This window comes from Trichosurus vulpecula, chromosome 4 (assembly GCF_011100635.1).
Source record: "Trichosurus vulpecula isolate mTriVul1 chromosome 4, mTriVul1.pri, whole genome shotgun sequence".
Taxonomy (NCBI): Eukaryota; Metazoa; Chordata; class Mammalia; order Diprotodontia; family Phalangeridae; genus Trichosurus; species Trichosurus vulpecula.
Window position 1 is genome coordinate 210,648,714 of NC_050576.1, and position 25,924 is coordinate 210,674,637.

At 37.5% G+C, this 25,924-nt stretch overlaps 1 protein-coding gene across 1 annotated transcript; it reads right to left on the reverse strand.

The window, feature by feature from the left end:
* Positions 1–224: 224 nt before the first annotated feature.
* APOH (apolipoprotein H) lies at positions 225–25,924 on the reverse strand. Its single transcript, XM_036754510.1, has 8 exons — positions 25,816–25,924; positions 20,683–20,859; positions 19,841–19,937; positions 15,213–15,289; positions 10,491–10,679; positions 7,417–7,596; positions 4,885–5,082; positions 225–1,286 (listed from the first exon to the last, which is right to left on the reverse strand). Exons 1-8 carry the CDS (start codon positions 25,877–25,879, stop codon positions 1,222–1,224), a joined length of 1,047 nt encoding a protein of 348 aa, XP_036610405.1. The 5' UTR covers positions 25,880–25,924; the 3' UTR covers positions 225–1,221.

The following is a 25,924-nucleotide window of genomic DNA, read 5'->3' on the forward strand; positions in this document are numbered from 1 at the left end:
CCATAGCTGGACTGAGGTAGAGAGCTGACCATGCACCAGAACTGTAATGGTGAGATGCGCGAAGCCCAGGCTACATGTCTTACAAAAACAAACCACCCCTGCCCCCATGCCTTTGCCTTCTAGAAACCATCCTGAGAAGCTCTGTTTACCTGTTGAACTACTTTCTTCCCATTGAGGAAAAGAGGAAGAGATTCAACCTTACCCACTGAAGCCATCACAACCAGTAAATGAAAGCCTGTTTATTTAAATGCTTATTTGTATTTCTGTGTTATCACAGCAACTATTAAAGAATACGGGCATTAACAATGATTTTAGTCCAAGAAAATATGTGTGCTGTCTGAGATTGAGAGAGCAGAAGCTAACCCAAAGAGAAAAAGATATTTTCCTCAGGTTAGACTGAAGTGATGGTGAGTCAGAGAGAAAATGTTTTCAATTTTACTCGTCTCTGAGCCTAGCCATGTGCCTAATTGCTCTTGAACCTGAAGAGGAACATAACCTAAAATAAGCCATCAATAGGGACAGCATGTTTTGTTCAGGTAACCACCCTGCACTTAGGGCCCAGCCATCTCTAACCTGGCTACTACAAAACGGCCCTTGAATTTGTGTAGTCCCATTCTACTTCAGTGAAGGCCACAGAGTAGAGGAATAGAACAAAGAATCCAATTTAATTCTATTAAAAGTAAGTCGAACAATTTCTCAAGCATCGTTTAGCCCAAACTAACTTGGTCTGTTGGCTGTAGGTCAATATAGCTTAATGAGAATTACCTCACAGTAGTTGAAATATAAGCTCCACAAAAGAAAAGAATAATTAATTCAATTTGGATATAATCAAGGCCTATCTACTCTATTTACCACTTAATAGATTCATAGAGATATTACTAGCTCACACACCAAAATGGAGAGGTAAGGAAATTGCCTAGAAAGTTCAAGCTCCAAGACACTTACACTTCATTTATCTGTGGTTTTGAGGGCAACTCTTTGTGAAGTAATGGAATGGTGCTGAGGAATTGAAGTGAACTGACAAATGTTTCCACTATCTACTTTACCACTGTGAAAATGATGGTTTTCTAGACATTTGAGTCACTTAGCTATGAGAAGGAAATTGAGTAAGCTATGGAAAGGAAAAGTCTTGGAAGAGCTGAAAGAATGCAATAGAGAACTCAGTTTTACTCCATCTTTGATTTTAAGAGATACAAATATTTCATACTGAATTTTGAATTTTTAAACACCTTCACATGGTTGTCTGTCAGATGCATCTGTTTTCCAGAAAGCCCAAGAGCTGTGTTCTGTTGAAAGAAAAAAAGAAAAGATGGTCATCCTAAGAAGATGTATAGTTCTTAAGGGAATTTACTAATTAAATTAAATCAAATTAAATGTATATATACATACATATATAAACATATTAAATACATAACTACATATATTTAAGTCACATAAAATGATTTTGATACTTGAATGAAGCTTTTTTGTTTCAAGTTTAAGTCAAGGTAGAAAAAATGTCACAAATGGTTATTTACTTTCAGGATAAAAAAAGAGGATCTAGATAACTGTGAGAACTAGGGCTTAAACATATACACATATACATACATGTACACACACAAATATACACAGTGTTCCAAAATTCTTAGTGCAGTTTAAAGCTATAGCTTTCCCTGAGACTTTTGGGATACCCTGTGTGTATATGTATATGTCTGTAAATATATGTGTACACAAACATATATGTATAAATATGTGCATATATACATATACATATATATATACACACACACACCTTTTTAGACCTATAATTTTATCAGTGTGAGGAAGTCTAAGTGTATAAACTTCATCCACTAACGTAGATTCAGTATTTTTCCATAACAGAATGTCTTAGAGGGTTGTCTGGGGGCCCTGAGAGATGTCCATGATCATACAGGATATATATAAAAGAGGCAAGATTTCCTGATTCTAAGGGCAGCCCACAATCCACTGCAACACATTGTCTCTCATATAGATAGAACTTCCACTACGTAATCATTACCATAATGAATGGAACATCTGTCTGAGGGTTATGTTAAAAGCCTGAAAAAAATGGTATCTGTTTCAGGACTATGGATTATTTTTTATTTTTGCCCAATTCTTATTTTCTTCCTTCTGAATTCTATTTGGGCATCACTCCAAGATGCAACACAGACTGCCCCAGAGATGCCATCTTATATTGTGAATAGTGCTAATTTATTCCATTAAGTCCTAGATAGCTTGTTTGTTAGTATGATACTGGAGTCAGGTCTTCCTACCTCAAGAGAGCTGATTGTTAAATTTCCTGTGTGATAGAAATCAGCAAACACTAAAAACCAGGACTTGATTATTGTTTTGTTGATTGTCCAGACTTAAGAAAGTGATGGAGAAAATCCTAATAATGCAGATTAAACTTAAAAGTGTGTCATGTATGTGTTTTCCCCACAGAGAGGTGGTTGTCAAATATTTACCAGCATGTTTATGGTATATCTCAACCTCATGAATATCTTTCAAGAAGAAAACGAGGAAAAATGTCCTTCCGCAAAACTTTTTCCTCTTAGCGCTTCCTTGCCCCAGAAAAAGAACTCTAACAGAGCACCCCAAGAATCAGAAATTGGCAGAGCGCTCTTTTTATAAATCATGATTTAAATAAAAGCATGTTTATCAAACTTGCATATGACATAAAGCTGGGAGGAATTCTGAATGACAAAATCCCAAAAGTCTTGATAGGCTACAACTTTGAGCCAGAGTTGGGGCTATTAAGATGAAACAATACAGATATATGTATAATCTTGTTGTTTTTTTTTTTTTTTTAAAAAAGGCTTCCCTAGTACAACATGGGGGAGGTGTAACTATACAGCAAATCAGGAAAAGCTCTGGGAGTTTTAGTGTACTGCAAATTCAATATTAATTAATAGGATCATATGGCAGTAAAAATGCAAATGTGATGATGCATTTTTTTTTCCAGATCTGTAATTCATTTGTGAAGGGCATTTCATTAACAAATGGAAAGGTTAGATGACTTGCAGGGGAGGGAAGAGGTGGAGAGGGTTCACACCAGTATGCATTAGAGGCAAACTTTGAAGGCACATTGGACTTGAAGGCCTGCTCTCTCAATCACTACCCTAAGCTGTCTCTCAGTGTGAAGTTAGGCCATATTAAGAGATTCATTGTGTCTGGGACTAAGAAATGATAGTCCCCCTATACGTTACTCTAGTCAGGTCACATCTGATCTACAGCATTCAGTTCTAGGTGCCACATTTTAGGAAAGATTTATTTAAAAGTTAGAAAGCTTCCAGAGGAAGGCAACAAGAATGGCAAAGGGACATATGAGGTTTGATTGAAGGAAATGGGGGTGTTAAACCTAAAGAAGACAAGATTTAGGGGGTGTATAAGAGTCTTCACTTATATGGAAGGCTATCCTGGATAGAAAGATTAAACTTGGATTTGTTCTGATGGGAGAAACTGGAAGCTTTGAGTAGAAGTTACAAAAAGGCAAATTTAGGCTTGACAAGAAGAAAAACTTTGTAACAGAGCCATTCAAAAGTAAAATTAGCAGCCTTGGGAGGAGATGGGTTCACCCTCACTGGAGACCTTCAAAATGAGTTGATTACTTGTCAGGTACTTCAGAAGAGATCCTTCTTCAGATAAGAGTTGGTTGGCCTTCCAACTCTGAGATCCTATGAGTCTCCCTATTTGAAACAAGAAGCATGGGCAAACAGCAGAGGTACCTCTAAGTGGAGTTTGCTTTGTCCTTTCCAGGGCAGACAAGAGCAGCAGAGATAAGAGCAAGGAAGCACTCATTTCTTTTTTCCTGTCCAGCTGCTTCTCATCCACTGACCTCCTTCCTGTCTTTCTACAAACCCAGTGGCATACTAGAAAACGTTTAACATAGTCTTTAAAAAATCTATATGTCTGACATACTATTAAGTTTAATATGCATTGTTAACATTTTCTCCAGTATTTTCTCAAGTCTAGAAAATCAACAAAATAATAAATCAAGCCCTGATTTGTACTATATACCAATTTCTGAGATGTAAATGCTCACATTGAAGATTTAACAACTAGCTTTGGCTCCAGCATTCTCCTGTCCAAAAGTCTAAATTACACCTGCTTCCACAGACAGAATTTGAGTATAGGACTGCTAACATCCCAAATATACTTTCAACCCAATAGGAAGATATAAACAAAGTATTATGGCTGAAACAGCTTCTTATTCCCATGGGACAAAACCCCCAAACTGAACGTTTCAAGTGTAAAAAACGTCTCCTTGACTTTAAAAATCATTCCCATTTTCCTTCTCTCTCCTCCTTCTTGCATGCCAAGCATGCATTTGTGCGCGCGTGCACACACACACACAAGCGCACGCACACACATATACATCTTTTTAAAAGTCTTTTTTTTACTGGACCTTTTAAAGAATCACAGAAAGGAGAAATAGAAGATGAGTCATTCAATTGTCTTTGCTACTGATTCTTGTATAACTCCAATTAAAGGGATCTTTGAGTCAGACTTTTAGAGGTGGAAGGTATTTGACACATCATCTTGGCCCAAGCTAATGTTTAGAAATTGGTGGTGGGAACCTCAGTGGTAAACAGATGTTTATGAAGATGAATATACCCTAAGCCCTAAGCCCCAATTACTTGTATCATACACCTCCCTCCTCCCACCATGCACTTACTCCCTTACCCCAAACACTGGGTTAGAGGGAAAATAAGGAGAGAGGGGTGGAATTATTCAAGAATTATTCACTGGGAAATGTGACATACCATTAAGAGCACATAATAAAGAAATAATAGTTATCACTAACACACTATAGTCAGGGACAAGAGGAATTGAACACTGGGTAATTTGTGACTTATTCCTTAAAGTTTAAGCTTTTGAACTCACCTTTGAAGCACTTGGGAATTTCAATATTCCCATTTAAGCATTGAGCATCCTCAGTGTAACTGCATTTCCTTTCTTTATCTTTGCAGAAGAAACTAATGGTTTCACCATGTAGCATTCCATTCTTAAATTTGTCTTGGATATTCACCTTCTCTCCTTTGTATAGCACAACAGCCTTTTTAACAGAAATTTTACAAGATGCTGGAGGAAATAAGATTTGTGAATGATAATCAAATTAAAGAATTTTTCATGAAAATTTCCTTTGGGGAGGGTGTAGATTATGAGTGGGTTCATATGTTGCCAAGAATTTGCGTGGTAAAATTCTTATTATTTTCCTCCAATCGATTCAACCTCTAAGAAGGCATGTTGAGAGGCACCAAAGATTAAAATGGACATGGTGCCTGCTTTCAAAGAGCTTACTTACATTCTAGTAGGGAGATAAGACGTACCAAATAACGAAAACACAAGTTAGAATATGTTTAATATATAATAAAGTACTCAAATGGACCTGCTATTCATCTATTTGAAAGAGCCTTCCAGTGATTTAGATCGCAACTCATAAAGGCCTGTTTATCCTGTGAAAATCTTGTCCATTTTGTCCCCTAAAGTATACCACAGAAAGTTTACCCAAAATGCCGGAGGCCTTTCTTCATTTATTTTGACATAAAGAAGGTATTGCTAGAATGCTCTGGATGACCACTTGTAATCCTTTTTTGACACCATATGACCAGCTCATCTTCCCTTCCTATCATATATTTCCTATGGTTTGTATATTAAAAATGCCAAGGTTTATATGATTTCCAGCAGTATATATATGTATATATTAACTGGTCATTTGACAAGAATTTCACATTTAGAGTGAAAACAAAGTAAGATCTATTTTGTTGTTGTTCAGTCATTCCAGTAGTGTCTGACTCTTTATGACCCCTTTTAGGGGTTTTCTTGGCAGAGACATGGGAGTAGCTTGCCCTTTCTTCTTCCAACTCATTTTATAGCTGAGGAAACTGAGGCAAACAGGTTAAGTGACTTGTTGAGGGTCACACACCTAGTGTCTGTGGCCAGATTTGAACTGAGAAAGGTGAATCTTCCTGATTCTAAGCCCAGTGCTCTACCCACTTTGCCACCTAGCTATCCTTAAAATTTGTACATGGTCTAAAAACTATCTGATTCTTAGTATCCTCTCTATCTTTCCTACCATTCTGCCCCTATTACTGCCAATGAGAAGGGTGGAGGCATAGAAAATTAAGAGCCAGTTTGCATTTTTGTTTCATAGGTTGTGATAGTTGAAAAAAATTCATCTATCACCAAGTAGCTAGCTTCCTGGTGATGTGCTTCTCCATATTTGGTATTAGTTTGTTGCCAGAGGCATATGTGAAGGCTTTTTGGCATGGAAGAACCTCTCAAACCTTATGTGGAATGATATACTCCAACACCTATAGTTGTTGTTTAGACATTTTTCAGTTGTTTCCAACTCTTAATTTTCAGGTATTCTTGGCAAAGATACTGTAATGGTTTGCCATTTCCTTCTCCAGCTCATTTTAAAGAAAAGGAAACTGAGGCAAACAGTTAAGTGACTTGCTCAGGGTCACACAACCAGTAAGTATCTGAGGCCAGATTTGAACTCAAGAAGATGAATCTTCTTGACTCCAGGCTTGGCATTCTAACTACTGCACTGTTTAGCTCCACTTGTACATATAACTAAAGATGAACGTATTGAAAAAGTTATGTGACCACTGTAGGAAACTTTTCCCAACTATCAGTTTATCACCAATAGTTTCAGGATGGCGAAGGATCTCAAGTTCATGCTATATACGGATCAATGAAAGGAACTGAGGATACTTAACATGGAGGAAAGACTTTTGGGGGATATGAAAACTATATTCAAGTATAAAAGAAAGTCACATAGAAAAATTATTGGTCCCAAGAAAGAAATGAGAAAATTCAGCTCTTTCTTTTCATTAAATAGGTACACTATGGGTGCAGAACACATCAAACACAGTCAATATGGCAGTTGGTTTTGCGTAACTATTATTTTTATTACAAGGGAAGGTTCAGTGAGGGAAGAGAGGGTAAATGAGGGGAATATCTGGAATGACTGTGATCTAGAAACAAAACATACATAAAAATAATAGGGATTACTCTTGTTCTGCTCAGCCTAAGAAGAAAGACCTAGTAATAATGGGTAGGAATTGAAAGAGGCAAATTTAAGTTTGATGTAAGGAAATACTTTTTTTTTCCAAGCAAGTTGTAGAAAGGTTTCTTCTTCAATTATGGGTTGAACTAGTTGGGCTCTGAGGTTGCTACCAACCCTGAGTTTTTATTATTCTGTGTTTATGCTACCAAATCTAATCCCAAGCAAATTTCCCAAATATGAGGCCATCTCTTGCACATATGAAATATGAATACTTTGGTACAGGATGGTAACTCCAATGGCATGACTCCGGTATGGGTCATAGCACCAAGAATGTGACATGGCAAAGATGTTTCTTCAGGTAAATTCAAAGAATTTCCATAAAACAAAATACATTTCCATACCTTTGCATGTTGGTGAGGCAGACCAGGTTCCAAATTTTCCACATTCTACTTCTTCTGGTCCGTCTAGGACATATGTCTCATGGCAGCCATAAGTGGCTTTGTCTTTATAATAAAGTGCATGATTTGCGGGATAGTTTACAAATCCATTGTCTGGTCTTGTTGGAAAAGGACATTTTACTTCTGAAAACACATACACAGAAATATTTGTCAAAGAGAAAGAAAGAATAATGCAGTTGTGGTTTATAATGGGTAGTCAGTATTAAGAGTTTTAAATTTTAATTCTTTACTATACCCAGCACTCTGCTGGCAAATGTTTAACATCCAGCTCTCTGAAGGAAAAAACATTTAAGCATGGTACACTTTTAAGTTTAATCTGCATTATTTAACATTTTTCTATCATTTCTTTATGGCTAGCCAATTAATAGAACAACAAATGAAGCCCTGATTTAAAGCATTTGCTGACTTCTGAAATGTGAATCCTCACATCAGAAATTTAACAATTGACTCTCATGAACAAGTATGAATTGACTCCAGCACACTACTAACCATACCACAACTTTGTTGTGTATTCCTGAAAAAGTCATTTAATTTCCTAGTGCCTCAGTTTGCCCATTTGAAAATCAAAAATAACTTATTTTCTTTCTTCTTCAAGGGCCTCTAGTGATTTTATTTTTAAAATATTCAAAAATCCGTGATAATTAATTATTGGCTATCTGTCAAACCAGTTGAACTCTGAGATAATAACAAGGTACAAATTATATATAGCTCCTAGCAATCTTTGTGGCACTTTTTTTTTTCAAAAGAAGAAAATCACATCCTGCCTCTCTTGAATACAAAAATAAAAAATAAAAAAGATCTATATATATATCCTCCCAACCCTACACACAGCATCATTATTTAATTTAGAAATGACAAAATAAGATATTGCTGGTGTCCTCATTCTGTGTAAGAGTCCTGCAGTGAAATACATAGGCAAAAAGCCTTTTTGTGCCCTGATTCCATCAAGATCAGCCTTCAGAAACACTTGATATACATTTAGCTGATGAGTTTCACTCACTGACTTTATTGGCCCTGATCCTTATAAACACAAGTCCCTTATACCTAAAGCTATTTTTGCTTTGGAGTCATTAGATGGGTTGTTGTTTTTTTTTATTTGTTTTGTTTTGTTTTGTTTTTTACAATAAATACTACAAAAGAATGTAACTTTTCTTAGACATAAAAACATATGCTTCAAGGTCCCACCAAGGCTTCACTCCACTTCAGCCATACATAGGAATGGACATATCCTTGATCTCTTTATAATGCATAAACATTCCACTTCCATAATTAGAAACTCTGATATTCCTTTATCTAACCATAATCTCCTCTCATTCCACCTCTTTCTGTACTTCACCTCTCCTCTACCAGTTCTTAACCCTAATTGAGACCTCTAACCTCATCACCCCTAGTATTTTCTGGGGCCATTACCCTAATCTGACTTTACTTTCTTCCTGCTCTAACCGTAAGCCAATAATTAGCCATTCCAACTCTGCATTGTCCTCTCCTCTTGAATTCTTTGGCCCCTGTTTATTCTTTCCTTGCCAAATTTCGGCCATGAATTAATTATTCTCATCTTAGGTCTCCTCTACTCCTATTCAGGAGCAGCTGAACACAGCTGAAGAAAGCCCCATGTGCTGGCTGGGGAAATTCACATTATCCAATATCAACTGGGCCCTCACTGCAACAATATGATCCTTTTATTCCTCCCTGATTTCCTAGTTCAGTCCCCATTGAAGCTATTCCCAACCTTCTTTTCCCTCCCCAAGCCTCCCATATCTTCTCCAACCCTCTCAGCTGAGGACCTTATCTATTACTTTATTGAGAAAACTGATATTTTGCATAAGCTACATCTTCCATTCTTACGTCAAAAACCCCTTGATATTATCTCCCATTTTCTCCTCCTTTCCTTCATTCTCTGACTAAGAAGTAGGCCTTCCCTTTTCTAAGGCAAATCTCTCTCTTTCTGTACTTGATCCTGTCCTCTTCCCTTCTTCTCTACAGATTGTATCCTTAGTCACTATCTCCCCCATGCCTTGAATCTTCACCCTTTCCCTCTCACCTGGTTACTTCCCTATTGTCTTCAAACATGCACAAGTACCCCTTATCCTTAAGAACAAAACAAAAGCATTTCAATAGACCCTACAAATCACCTCAAACAATTCTATGTGTCATTCTCAGCAAAACTCCTAATTAAAGTTGTCTTTACTCGCTGCCTCCACTTTCTCTCCTCTTACTCCTCAACTGTTTGCAAAATGGTTTTCAAACTCATCACTCAACTGAAACCACTCTCTTCAAAGTAACCAGTGACTCTCAATTGTCTTTCTTCATCCTTTATCTTTCACTGCCCATCTGCCATGTTTGTCACTGTTGATCACCTTCTCTTCCTGTATACTCTCTCCTCTCTGAGTTTTTCTAATGCTACTTTCTTCTGTTTTGCCTCTTACCTGACTGTCTGCTGTTTCTCAGTCTTCTTCACTGACTCATCTCTAACTGTAAGTATTACTCAAGGTTCTGCCTTGAGCCTTCTTTTCTTCTTCCTTTATAATCTCTCTCAGCCACCTCATCAGTTCCCCTGGATTTAACTATCATCTCCATGCAAATGACTTCTAGATATATATGTCCAGCACCAATGTCTCTCCTCAGTTTCAGTCCTAGATACCTTAAACTCAGTGTGTCCTAAACTGAACCCATTGTTTTCCCCCTAAAAACCCCTCCCCCATCCAACCTTCCCTTTTTCTTAAATGATACCACTATGCTTCTAAGAAGTCAAGTTTATAACTCTGAATTATTATAACTCTGGATTATCCTGGATTCCTCAGTTTCCCTCACTTCACAGATCCAATTAGTTGCCAAATCTTGCTGTTGCTACCATCATATACATCTCTTGCAACTCACCAGGTATGTTGTGGTAAATGTTTAACGAGTTCTCCTTAAAAATTAAAATATTAATATTTTAATCAAATTAGTTATATTAAAATATTAATATTTTAATTAATTTAATTGTATTAAAATATTAAAATTTATTGTGCACTTACCCCTGCATTCTGGTAGTTCAGTCCAATTCCCATGTTCTGTGCATCTAATTGTGTCATTCCCAAACATTGCATAACGTGGCAAGCACTCAAAGGTTGCTGTGTCTTGATAGAAGGAACTGTTTTCAACTGATAACTTACGCAGTTTTAGTGTTGCAAAATTGGGTATGGATGGTGGAGGACAAGTTACAGCTGAAAAAAGAAAGCACAACAATTTCTAAATGACTAATTGAATCTTAAAACCCTAATTCCTTCACAAAGGCACAACTAGAAATGAACTCTATCATCCAATATTTTAACTATTCCTCCAATCTCATGTCATCTACAAAATTTGTAAGAATATTATCTATGCTTTCAAGTGAAAAGTAATTCATGCTGTTGTTGAGAGAAAAAAGTTCCAACTGTAAGCTAAAATTAGTTTTAAAAGTAATGTAAAAGTTGTAGGACTCATTAAAAGTAATTTTTAAAAATCCAAACTAGGTTAAATAGTGGATCTGTGTCCACTGGACAACAACTCTTAGTTTCCTCATCTGTGAAATGAACTGGAGAAGGAAATGGCAGGCCACTCTAGCATCTTTGCCAAGAAACCCCCAAATGGAATCACAAAGAGGATGTGACAAAAACTACTGAACAAATGTAACCTGTCATGGACTCTCAGTGGGGTCAAGTATATCCTCACTCACAAAGTGAAAAAAATTGAGGATGTCATTTAGATACTTAAAGAGAAAAAGTGTGTTAGTTGACATATTTAGGTTAAAGTTGAAATAGCTTTTTTTCTTTAAAAAGCTGAATGTGTATACTTCACTTTACACAATTCCCAAAACATGTTTTCATCAAATCACATTATCACAAAATCTAAGAGTTGGATGAAACTATACCATCCAACATTTTAGCTATTCCTCCAACCTCATGTCATCTAGAAAATTTATAAGAATACCATCTATGTTTTCAACAAAGTCACTAATAAAAATGTTGAGTAGTACAAAGTCAAAGAATGATCCCAGGGATGTTGCATGAGATTTCCCTCCAGGAAGACATGTATTCACTTATGACTAAGGATCTAGTTATTCAATCATTCCCAATTCATGTAAGTGTATTATTGCATAGCCCATATATCTGATGCTGTTGGTAGGGGAGGTGGTTCAGAGACCCCTCAAGGACTGAGGTACAGGAGAGGGTTGTCTAGAATGAATTCACAGACTCAAGCATTCTTTAAGTCAAGTTGGCAAAGGTTCATTGTGTCGCCAATATGGCGGGCAGAGCTCCTTAAGGAACTTGCAACCTAACAGGAATGATGTTCAGGCTTATATAGGAAAAGTAGCGGCTTATCTGGCAGATACGCTAATTAGGTGATAACATACAGTCTTAGTCACAGACATCATTCACTACTGGAAACCAGGGGAAGGGATTTCTAAGGGGTGCACTTCTGGTCTGTTATGTCTGTAGCAAAATAGCTTTGAAAGTTGATGTTTATAGCTTGACCTCTGGATTGTATATAATAACTGTGGAATCAATACATGATAATTCTGTGGGTACAAGATAGTCCTATTTGTACAAGGGAAATTCTGCAGAGGTCAGCTTGTTCTTGTTACAGAGAGAGATAGTTTGTCTTACTGGGGCTCACTCATGAGTAATTGCTAGGCATAGTGTCCTTGGGCTGGGAGGAAAACTGTCAGAGGTAGTGTTTTGAGGCTAGGGAGAAATGTGATCCTGAAATTGGGGTCTAAGCACAAGCACACAAGCACCCCATGGTATCTACATCTTATTCACAAGGATAAATATGAATAAAGTCCTTGAAAAAGCCATCTACAATAGGAAACTTTAGTTCCTCTCCTCTCACTCTTTTCTGAAGTCACTACAGTTGGGCTTCTGACTTCAACATTCAAATGAATCTGCTGTCTCCAAAATTACTAATGATCTCTTAACTGCCAAATCTAATGGTCTTGTCTCAATCCTCATCCTCTTTGACCTTCTTTGTTTTTTAACACTGTTGATCACTTTCTTCTCTTTGATATTCTCTCTGGGTTTGGGGAATATCTCGTTGTTGTTAAGTCATTTTTCAATTGTGTCTGACTGTGATCCCATTTGGGGTTTTCTTGGCAAAGATACTAGACTGGTTTGCCATTTCTTCTCCAGTTCATTTTACAGATGAGGAAACTGAGGCAAACAGGGTTAAATGACTTGCCCAGGGTCATACAGCTTGTAAGTGTCTGAGGCTAGATTTGAACTCAGGTCCTCAAGACAGGAGGGTCATTGCAGTACCCTCTGCACCACCTAGCTACATGTTGAGGACACTACTCTCTCCTAGAACATATCTGGCTGCCACTTCTTAGTCTCCTTCATTGGATCTTCCACCAGATCATGTCCATTAACTGTGGGTATCCCAAAAGGCTCTGTCTTGAGCTTTCTTTTTTATCTCCTTCTATGCTATTTCACTAGGTGATTTCATCAGCTCTCATGGAATCGGTTATCATTTCTATGCTGATGATTCTCAAATAACCTCTCTGCTGATCTCCATTCTCACATTTCCACCTGCCTATTGGATATCTCCACCTGGATGTCCTGTAGATATCAATATGTCCAAAACTGAATTCATTATCTTCATTATCTTTCCCTGAAACCCCCCTCTCTTCTTAACTTCCCTACTACCTTTGAGGATACCACCATCTTCCCGGTCACCCAGGCTCAAAACCTAGGTCTCATTCTCAACTCCTCACTCTCTAACCCACCATATCCAATCTATTGCCAAGGTCTGTCATTTTACCTTCAAAACAACTCTCAAATCTGCCCCCTTCTCTCTTCTGCCACCTCCAGTGCTCTGGTACAGGGCCTTGTCACCTCACGACTGGTTTACTGCAAAAGCCTACTGGTTAATCTCCCAGCCACAAGTCCTTTCTCCACTTAGTTGCCAAAGTGATTTTCCTGAAGTGCAAGTCTGATCATGTCTCACCCTCCCTTCTTCCCCCATTCAATCAACTCCAATAGCTACCTCTTACTTCCAGGATCAAGTAAGTAAACATCTCTTTGACTTTTAAAGTCCTTCATAACCTGCCCTCTCTGCCTCTCTGATCTTCTTATATCTTTTACATCCATCTTATACACCTTATACCTGATACACCCAACCCACATACACTTCGATCCAGCGTTACTGACCTTGCTATTCCTCAAACAAAGCACTCCATCTCCTCCCTCAAGGCATTTTCACTGGCTGCCCCCATACCTAAAACTCTCTCCCTTTTTATCTCCTCTTGACTTCCTCCAAGTCTCAGCTAAATAGTGTCTTCTCCAGTGAGCCTTTCCTGATTCCCCCTTAATTCTACTGCCTTCTCTCTGTTGATTATTTCCAATTCATCCCATATATAGCTTGTTTGTACCTAGATATTTGCATGCTGTCTCCTCCATTAGAGATCCTTGACAGCAGGGACTCTTTTGCCTTTCTCTGTATCCCCAGCACTTAGCACGGTGCTTGACACATAGCAGGCACGTTAAATGCCTGCTATGGCATTTAAAGGGATAGAATAGTCATTTGATGTAACTGACTGAATGCATGAATTCAAGGCTCTGTCATATGGGTTGTGCTTGAAATCAAGATATACATAGACTCCTGATTTATGTAACTCTATCCAAAAAAGGAAATGATATGACCTCTTTATCAGACTATATATTGATCTTTAGTAGTCATAGCTTACCTTTTTAAATTCCCACTAACTGTCCTATTAATAATACATTCTAAAATTTTGCTAGGAATCAAAATTCAGGCCTGTTGACAACTGACCAAGGTTCACCAGTTTGAATGCTCTAGGGGAGTTGGCTATTGGGGAAATTCAGACATAGATCATTTTGAAAAGTGGGTAGTCAAACCTTAATTGATCTGTTCCATATGTCTGGAATTTAGGATATCAGGTTGATTTTTTTTTAAACTCCTGAAGTTAATGCAGTGCTCCACTTCCCTTAATTGAGATAGCTCTTATCTAACAGGCAATCAATAATAACGATAATAATAATAAAATAGCTGGATTTACATAGTGCTTTAAGGTTTGTAGAGCACTTTACATGTGTTAATTTGCTTTCCCATAGTAGCCCTATGAATTAGGTGCTATTATTATCCCCCTTTTACAAATGAAGACTTTTAGACTGAAAGAGGTCTGGGGTCACACAAGAAGTGTCTAAGACACAAGTGGAACTTGGGCCTTCCTGACTCCAAGTCTAGCATTCTATTCACTACTCCCCATAAATGCTTCAGATCCAAAGAATGATTGTTTGCAAGACAATTTCTTTGCCCCACAGATAACAATATTATACTTACATAAACCTACAGTTTAGGAGCTTGAAAATATTTCCTCCTGCTCTATGCCCTGAAACAGTATCCTGTCAGGGATTGTTCTGTTGCAACATTTCTTGGATAGAATTATGGATGCAAAATCAGTAATTCCTTTTGGAGGCATGACCCAGTGTGGAAGGAAGGGCCTAGACCTGGATGCTCCCCATGATTTTCCTAATTCTATAACATCAACTCCCATGGGCACAATGGCATTGTAAAAATATTGGAAATATCAGCCATAGCAGCTACCAATTCTAACAAAGGGATTCTCTACTCCAAACTAGGTAAAATTCCAGGTGTGCAGAAAGGATTTTTCCCATCTATGGTTCCAAAGGGATGTTGTTACACTCTTCTGAGCCAGGAAGGGAGAAGTCAGGGGATCTTTCCCAATAATAAGTGCTTACGAGAGCAGCTGGGTACAGACGGACTCCAGTTTCCTTCTTCTGTGCACTTAACAGAAGCACTTCCATTCAGATAAAATCTGAAAAGGGAGAAATCATTGCATTATGGACTGAGATAATTTATTAATAATGGAACATTGAAAGGGAAAATGTACCACCTCTAACTGAGCAATTTACTTGCCTTACAGTAAGGCTCTCAGCATATCAGCAAACACAATGAATTCTTACAAGAATTGGGAGATGGAGGAAGCGCAATTCTCATGCTATAGACAGATCACTAAAAAATGAGATGATGAAGATCTTTGATGGAATAGTAACCCAGAATTTCCCATCTGTAATCACTAGGCAATGTTTCTGACTTCTTTTATGAACCAGAAAGTGCAAATGATAGGCAGTATGGCTTACTCAATAGAGTGGGCTAAAGTCAGAAAGACCTGGATACAAGACCTGCCTCTGAAACATACTAGTTATACCAATACGGGCAAGTCACTTAACATCTCAATCGATGCTCCAGGCCACTTTAAAATTTTAAGTGACAAAAGCTGTTGATCTGAATTGGTGAGGGGAGGAAACGTTGAAGGTGGGGGAGACAAAGTCAAGGAACCCCAAGACTGGAGTTCCCAGACAGGGTAGTTGAGGGGGAATACCCCTCAAGGACCCGAGCACTGGAGAGGGTCAAGGCATCTGGAATGAATTCACAATCTCAAGTATTCTTTAAGCCAAGGTGGCAAAGATTTATTACACCTTTTAGCTAGCAAGAGTTCTTAGGAAACCTGCAACATTACAAGGACACAAGCAAAGTTTATATAGGATATTTTATGGTAAAACATTTGCCAAATATGCTAATTAGGTGTTTTGGGGTGGGATTAGGGAGTGGTTAAGGGCTGGTCAGTTCTTAAAGGAACATGCACTTTTTGTATCTACTTCACAGGTATCTTACCCAGAGTTCACTGAGAAATAGCCCGGGGTGGGGGGCTACATGGAGGTGTGGTTTTAGACCTGAAAGTCACTGAGTCAATTAAAGGTCAGGGCTGACTAGGAAATATCCAGCCTGCTCCCATCAATGTCTTGTTAGACAAGACGAATGTAAGGGAGTATACATACGTCTAGGTCTAGTATGCATATGATAGGTCAGTGAGTAGTAAATATCTCTATGACCCAGTACACAGCCAGTTCAGCACATACACAGCGAGTCCAAACTAATAAATTCTATAGGTACAGCTGGCCACTGTATCAGGAAGAGACATAAGTGTTTTGCTAGGGCATGCTGTCCTGTTTTGCTAGAGAGAAACTGCTAGGGACAGTGTTCTGAGACTAGGGAGAAATGTGATTTTGGAACTGGATGTGATTTCGGAACTGAGGTTCAAGCACAGGCACCCAAGCACCCCATCATTTCCATACAAAGGAAAGAAGGAAAGGAGCATTTATTAAGCTTAAGTCTACTATGTTCCAGGTACTGTGCTAAGTGCTTTACAAATATCTCATTTGATTCTCACAACAAGTCTGGAAGGCTACCATAAATATTTATTATTAAGGATTGTTGTCATTGTCATCACAATATGTTTGATTGAAAAGCTTATTGTTGTTCAGTTATTTCAGTCATGTCTGGCACTTGGTAACCAACTCCATTTGGGGTTTTCTTGCCAAGAATACTGGAGTGGTTTGCCATTTCTTTCTCTAGTTCATTTTACATATAAGGAAACTGAGGCAAACAAGGTTCAGTGACTTGTCCAGGGTCACATAGCTAGTAAGTATCTGAAGCCAGATTGGAACTCAGAAAAATGAGTCTTCCTGACTTCAAGCCTGACATTTCATCCACCTAACTACTTGAAAAGAAGCATACAAAAACATAGGATAATATGTTTAGAGATGGAAGGAATATTGGAGATCATCTAGTACAATTCTCTCTGTAGATAGCTGAGGAAATTGAGACTCAGAGAGGTTAAATGACTTACCCCAGGGACATATAGATATCACCTGATACTCCACTATGATATCACATTTATCCCAGCTTCTTAAAGGTTATTGCCAGTAGAGCGTAAGGTCCTACCAAGTGGGAAATTCTATAAATACAGATTAATCTTGAGTTTTATATTTGTTATCTGAAGACTAGCCTAAGTTTGGAGAATCTTGTCACCAGATTAGTGGTAGAGTGATTAATCAGTCAGTCATTTAGCATTTATTAAGTGCCTACTCTGTTCCAGGCACCATGCTAAGAGCCATTGCTGTTAGTTGGTTGTCATTTTCCCCAAGAGGACCAATGACATGGGGTGGGGGGTGGGGGTGATATCTTGACTTGCAAGTGAATTGGATTTAAGCGAGGCAGAATCGTGTAAAGTCATCAGCCCCACTGTCTCCTCCAGAGTCATAGGAGTCCAATGGCAAGACATAGATCAGGTCAACTGGCAATAGCCCAGGGTGAAGTGGGAGACCTTGGCCTTTTTAAGCTAAAGTCTTTCCCACATCTCATTTTGTCTGAGGCAACAACCATGCAGTAGTTAAAGGCTAGGTAAGATTTGAGTTAAAAAGTGGCCTTGCCTTCTCAATGGACTCAATCACGAAGGGGAAAGACCCTCAGAATTTCTGACCAGAACAGCAACGATTATTACTTAAACTCACTCAGAGGCATCAAAACCCAAATACTGAGCAAGTGAAAGTTGGGCTGGGGCCTATTATTGGTCAATCAGTGAGAGCCCCAGTTATTTAGGTTTAAAGGCATAATCTAGTAGCTCCATTTGAATCTCAATGGGCTTTATCAAAGCCTGGTTTTTCAGGTTTTTCAGCTATATTTCAAGAATTCATAAATGAAAACTACATGAGACCAAGAGTTAATCATCTCAGTTTAAAAAACAAAAGAACAAGGCATGAGTATAAGTAACAGTTGTTTCTCTTCTGGCCAGAAATTCTGAGAATTCTTTTGTGAAGGCAAAATAGGCCATCTTTTACCTCTATTCTTACCTACCCTTCAGCTACTAAATGGGTGTGGCCTCAGACCAACTGAGACCAAGGAAAAACCTTAGATTAAAAAAGGCTAAGATCTCCCATGGCATCCTGGGCCATTGCTAGGTGCTAGAAATAGAAAGAAAGGGGGAAAAAAGTCCCTGCCCTTAGGGAGCTTGTATTCTATTGTGAGAGACAACATGCAAGCAACTATACACAAACAGGATATGTATGGGTTAAATTGGAGATGACCTCAGAGGGGAGGCAATAAGATTAAGGGGGACTGGAAAAAGCTTCCTTTAGAAGGTTGGACATTAGCTGAGATTAATTTTTTAGTCATAGCAAAATACAAATACCAAACCATAGTGGGATAGTAACACATATCAGGGGAGGGGGTACATATACCAACAAAACCTCGAATCCTTGAAGTACTTTAAATATAGGCAGGAGGTAAATACTTTCTTCCTGCTTATGTTTAACTATGTGAAGAAAAAATAGGCATTGTTATTTCTCATTACTAAGTGCTTGCTGAAGTTAGCTTGAACAAGATCAGGGGATCCAGTTGTTAAATTTTCAGGGTGAACATTTATGCCTCAGAAAACAGCAAATGTTACACATCACAGCTTGGTTTATTATTTTGTTGACTGGCTAGCCAAAAGAATGTGATGGAGAAAAGGGAAAGGAAGGGAATGAGCATTTATATAACACCTACTATGTGCTAGGCACTGCGCTGTGTTTTTTACATGTATTATCTCATTTGATTCTCACAACAGTGTTTAAAAGGTGTTTTTTTTATTTTTAAAAGGTGTTTTCATTCTCCCCATTTGACAGTTGAGGAAACTGAGGCAAACAGAGTTTAAGTGATTTGCCCAGGGTTAGACAGCTGGTAAATATCTGAGACTAGATTTGAATTTAGACTCAAATGTTCAAAATGATAATTATATACACACATATATAAATAATAATGCAGATTATACTTTAAAAGTATGCCTTTTTTTTGGAGGGGGGAGATCCAGTTTACAAACATTTAGGGGCACACTACTCATTTCCTCATCAGTGTTTGCCATTCAGTTTTCCTGTTCTATCAGCTAAGCTTTCTTATTTGCCTCATAGGTACAATTCATGTATAAAATCTTTTAATCCTGAATCCTATTATTGAGACCTCACCCAGAATTTAAATGAAATCATTGTATTGTTTCAAGGTTTTAACTCTACCTCTTCCAGAAAGTAGTAAATCAGAAATAGGAAAATTAAATCTAGCGATCATTATTACATTTTGCCAATCTTCCTATCTCTATTCTGTAGTTCAATAGAGAAATTACAATTTATTTGCTTTTGGCAAAGAATATGTAATTACTGTTCTTACCCCTACCAAAAAAATTACCAAAAAGACAAAGAGAAGCCCAAAGGTGAAGTGCGATTAATGCAAAACTTAATGAGTCAGTAGAAACTTAATTTGGGACATGATGTATTTTTTCCTTTCTTCTAGTTGAGGGTACAGAAATGAACCTTTTAGTTAGCTAATTTATTCCACAGGATTCAAATCCTGGCTCTGCCACTTACCGTCTCTGTACCCTTGAACAAAACACTCTCTTAGTCTCAGTTTTCTCATCTCTAAAATAAGGGAGTTGGGCCAGATAACTCTCAAAGTACCTACCCAACTCTAAATCTCTCTGGATGAAAAGTCTTACCCTTTATTGCAAGTAAAGTTCACAGAATTTGGGTATTCAAAGGTCGTATAGCGCACGACTCCATTTGCTAAAATTCCAGCAAAAGGACATACTCTGGCTGTAATTTAAAAGATAACAAAAATTAATATATTTTCATGGAATTTTCCCTTTAAAAAAGCTAATACATAAACAATTTTTGTGATAAGGTAGATTCAACCAATTGACCAAAGGTCATATAACCAAAATTACAAGATCATAGAATAATTTATATTGTAACTTTTGAGTACTTAATTATTGACCTAGATTGCCATAGAGTTGGTCTAGATAACTGTAGATAACTGATACATGCAGCACCAAAAAAACTGGACTTTCTCAACTGTGTCTAATACATCTGTATTGCATAGACAACCTAAGGAATTATTTTGTGTTCTTAGAAAGTAATAGGGATGAACAACAGTTCAAAAGTTGCAAATTTGTTTCAAATACGTATACTTTCATTTCAATGTAAAAGCAGAGTGGTACAGTTTTCAGTAACTTCTTGGCTTGTACTCATATGACATATAGTTGAATTTAAGGTGCCATTTTTTCACTTCTTATCTGTATTTTCCCCTCCTTTTATGTTCTATAACAAAATTTTGTCTTATAATTTCACAAGACCTCCAGGTCAATGATCATCCCATTGTTTCCAAATAAGCTCTCCTTTCTTTCTCCTAAAATTTTTTCCAGCTCTTGTTCATTGTCACTCTTTCAACTTCCGTGGTATCACTTGTGTCTGAACACTCCCATTGAAAACATAATGGGTCCCAGAGCTTTCCCCACATTCCAGTTGGGGAAAGATGACATAACCTAAAGAGTTGACTTACCTTGACATTTCAGGGTGTTGATGGGCCACATTCCAGTGAGAGGGCATGTAAATCTTCTCATTCCCCCTCGTGACACATAACCAGGCTTGCAAGAATACACAATTTGTTCCCCTGGTTCATAGCTCAGTTTTAGTGGAACAACCGTGGAATATGGCAGCTCCTGTGGCCTAGGACAAGCTGAAACAAAGTAGGGAAAGAGGACTTTGAGTAGAACCTCTGTGTTTACTCTTTAAAAGCAACGTATAGGAATAGGAACAATTTTGACAGTGTGGAAAGACATACAAACTGATGCATAGTGAAGTAAGCAGAACCAAGAAAATAATATATGTAACTAGGAAACTTTTGCTCAGTCATTTCAGTTGTGTCCAACAATTTTTGTGACCCCATTTGGGGTTTTCTTGGCAAAGATGCTGGAATGGTTTGCCATTTCCTTCTCCAGCTCATTTTACAGCTGAGGAAACTGAGGCAAACAGGGTTAAGTGACTTGCCCAGGATCACACAGCTAGTGAGTATCTGAGGCTACATTTGACCTCAGCAAGATGAGTCTTCCTGACTCCAGGCCTAGCACTCTATCAATTGTACCACCTAGTTGCCCTTAGTTTCCTAGGAGACTAGAAACACTAAAATGAAGTTAAAACTCAATTGACTGAAATGAATAATCTTGACTCTAGAAAAGAGATGAGAAAATTTACTTCCATTCTTTTGGTAGCTAGGACTATGGAAATATAATATGTGCTATAAGCAATGAGGAAATAGATGATTTTTTAAAAGATATGGAAAGATTTAGAACTAATGCAGAATGAAGCAAGCAGAACCAAGAGAATACATTTTATTTTAGCATCAATGTTATAAAATGAACACATATAAAGATGCATATTATTAGTTTTACTTAATAGTTTTATTTTGGTACAAGAAACCTCTCATGAAGTAAAAGTAATCTGTAAATGTAATGTAAAAACAAAACAGAGTAAAGCAATAAAACAAAAAAATGGGATATTGCATACATTGACAGGCTTGATTCTTGTATTAGATTAAGGTTGTTGTTTTTAACTCTCTTTCTTTGTTATTAGGTTAGGGTTAATTAAAAAAAAAGCAACACAGGGTTTTTCCAGAAATGGCTGTAGTATAAAAACACACCAGTAATACTTTTTAAAAAATGAAACATAATATATAAATGTCAAGTTTCACCATCAATATATAAAAATCAAGTTTCACAGTCATTCTGTTAGCTTTCTTTCTCCAGTGCTCAGAGTTAGAGAGGAAAAAAAGGGAAAGTGGTCTGGGTTTTTTGTTTTACTGTAGCTGAGTGAAGGAGATATGGGATGGTTTCCCCACAGAAACAGTGGATTTAGGGAACACTGTTAAAAGTTCTAGGGGACATTTATACCTCCCCTGGGGAAAAAAAAGGAATGTATCTTCCAAACACCATTTTTTTAACCTAAATAAGCATCCTTAATCACATATTTATGTTGTAGTAAGGCTTAAGTCCATAGTAAATAAAACAAATTTCACAGTACAATATGATTAGGAAAGGAAAACAAACAATCTAGGAAAAATAGAAAGCACTATACTGATTTTAATTAATCAATCATTTATCAAGTACATATTCTGATCTAGACCCTGGGATACTAAGAAAAAAGAGTTTCTGCCCTCAAGAAGCTTACAGTCTACTATATAAGATAAATTAATGTTTAGAGAATCTTTTATCTTCCAATCAACTGTAATGCACTAATGCATTAATGTTACATGGCACTATGTAAAAGTAATGTAATGTAACTATAAGTAAGGAAACTATCTCTTTTGGGGGATTTGTTAATTCAAAGCAACTTCAAATCCCTTCATCTCAGTTGACCAAGGCAACCCTGTAAGACTGTAAGTTGCAAAATGGTCACTGCTCTGCATTGGTGGAAGGAATTTTCTCCCTGGGAATTCCCTAGACCAATGAAATCACAGATACAAGACCCCCTTCCCTCCACCAAAAAGCATATATTTGACATTTAAATCTATGTTGTCCTTTAAAATAGGGACCTATAATGATATATAACGATGCTGCTAGGTAAACTTAGCTAATAACAGAGAACTAGGGATATTAGAGTATGAGTTCAGAGCCGGAAAGCTGATTATTAATCTGCGAGCAGGATTGATGTAAAGAGGATGTTTGGGGACTTCTGTTCAGTGGGACTTGGTAGGAGCCAAGGTCCTATAGTTGCTCAGCTGGAAGCAGTGAAACAATATTTAGCCCTTGAAGGTCAATTCTCCAGAGAACTGAGAGAAAGCTGGTGAAATTTAGTAAAATTTGCTTCAAGGAACTAGTAAAATTTACTTTAGGACACCAATGCCAAAGTGAAGGAGATAGGGAAAGATTTTCACCTTTCACAAGGACTCATCTTTCAGGATTTGGAACATAGAAGCAGCCAGATGAGGAAGGAGTAAGGGAGACATAAAGGTTTGAACCAGAGATGTATGGGAACCAACTCAAATCAGCTGGGGATAGCTGAATGTGAAATTTTCAGTGTATTTTATGCCCTGTAAATCAGCAGTGCTACAAATTAGGATTTTATTTCTTGTCGTGTTAATTGTCTAGAGTCTAGACTTACCAAAGTAAGGGAGAAAATGTTAGTAATTCAGATTAAACTTAAAAATGTGTCCTGTATTCATATTTTACCCCTCCACCCAGAGAGTCAATAATTAAAAATTTATCAGCACATCCCTGCCTAAAACCCAGGGGGAATAACTAATGGAGATTCCTTTTTTGTTGAGAGTTTGTAGGAGACAATCTCTCAGGCCGTAATCAGGGGGAGGAGAGAAGAGGAGGGAAAATGAGGAAAGAGATAGCAAAGACAGAAACATTTATTAAGCTCCTACTATATGACTAATGCTGCACTAAGTACCTTACAAATATTATTTCATTCAATGCTCACAACAGTCCCAAAAGGTAGGCAATGTTATTATCGCTATTTTATGTTTGAAGAAACTGAGGCAGACAAAGGTTTGTTCAGGTTTATACAACTAGTAATTGTCTGAGGCAAAGCTTGAACCCAGGTCTACATGACTTTAGCCTTGGTCCACTGTGATATCTAGGTACCTATAGGTACGTAAAACGAAGGTTATGTAAGGCATGCAGACTGAAGAGAGGTTATCCAGGGTTGCACTTAGAAAGGTCATGCCTAAATCCTAGCCTCTCATACCCCATAATTCAGAGCTCAGTGGGGTAGAGTGGAAAGAATACCCTTACAACTCTAAATCCTGCAGTAAGTAGATTTCAGAGGATCAAAGCGCAGCAGCCATGGCCAGCCAAATCCACAGCAACAGAACTAGAATTCACATTTACCGGTCAAAGTCAGGCAGAAGGAAGTTAAATAGGAGGAAGCACAAACAAAGTATAGTTACTCACATTTACAGAGTGCTATAAGATTTTCCCCATATCAACTCTGTGAGGTGGACAGTAAAAGTATTATGAAAATTTTAAAAACAAAAAAAATGAAGTCTATAGAAGTTATAAATGACTTGTTCTTGATCATAGAAATGTCTGAGCCAATACTCAAACTCAGGGCTTCTAACTCTAAGATCAGTGGTTCTACAATACCATATATAGATCTAGTCTTCCATAGTTGGTACAAATTAAGATAAAATTAAAAGAATCAGTTGTAGGATTATAGACATAGATCTGGAAGGAACCTTTAAGGTTATTAATCCAACACCTTCATTTTATAAATGAGAAAAGTGAGAGCCAAAAAGGTTGTGACTTGTCCGATGTCACACTGTAAGGGGCAGAACTGGTAATCGAACTCAAAATACTCAAAATTTAGTTGCCCTATGGCACTACCCTTTCTATCTATTATTAATAAACTTTCCCTTACTGCATACATCCTGGACTGCTTTTAGGTATTCCTTAAAATATTTCAAAGGTTACTTTTCTATTGTAAGGGAACAGGGGAAAAGGTGAAGGGGCGAAGGATGCCTCTGTGGTCTTCTTCCTGTTAGGTACTTGGTGTTTAGGAAACCTTAGAAAATTAAAGGGGGTGGTAGAAGCAAGAAATGTAAAGTGGCACCAGTGAGCAGGAGGCCCATTTTACCACACTCCTCCAAAACTATCCTCTTCATCCTATTATCATAAGAGCCTGAAATCCCCTAAGAATTCATTGCCTTAGTTTAAGGCCATGTTTTTAAAAGACTCACTCATAAAAATACCTGCATACCTTGGAAGGGTCCCATACTATTCCTTTTTCAACCATGAGTACCTCAACTTGAGTTAGTTATTTGGAAAGGAGAGAAAAGCGTCAGAAGGATGGAAGAAACTTTGACGGATGAGGAAGAAAGAAAGAAAGGTCTACAGTACATAGTTGTTGAAAAGAGAGGTAAGAACATCTTCTTTACTAACAGAAGCCACCTTTCCAAAAGTGAAGCAGACTTGATGATGCAAGTGTACATAAGGTCCTAAGGTGTGTATTACCAAAAAGAAGCCTTCATTGGAGAGGACAGGTTTGGAACACAACCACTAAAAATAAAAACAATAATAAAAAATAATAATACCAATATTTGTATAGTACTCTTCAAATTTGCATTTTACAAATGTCATCTCGTTTTATCCTCACAACAACCCTTGAAGTTAGTTGCTACTGTCATCCCCATTTTACAGATGAGGAAACTGAGGCAGAGAGGGGTTACATCACTTGCCCAGGATCATACAACAGTAATTATGTGAGGCTGCATTTGAACTTAGGTCTTTCTGACTTTAGGTCTAGCTCTCTATCCACATAACCAAAATAGGAAAACAATTAAATGGTAAATATAAATGATCATTACTTTTAGATTCTAGGATACCATGGTCTGTGTAGCTATTTTCTTAGAAAAGACAAGTGTCTTAAAGTCTTATTAGGTCATTAATATGGTGAATTTCCACTAGAAAAAATGTTTGTTATTATATGAATTTGTATATACCAATTCCCAAATTATATTCCCAGCTATATATTATAAAAACCTGACATTACATGGAAATTCCATGACATGAATATTAGATATATCCCCTAATACAAATATTACAAAGGGATATATCAATTTTTCTTGAACCTTTACAAATACTAAATGGTTGGATGTATTAATTATTTTGCAAATGAAAAAAGAAATACTTACTCCGTCCTGCAATCACACAATGGCAAAGAAAGCTCACCAACAAGACTAACACGGGAGAAATCATGATGAGGGATTCTCACATGAGCAATCAGAATGGACTCTCTCCGTT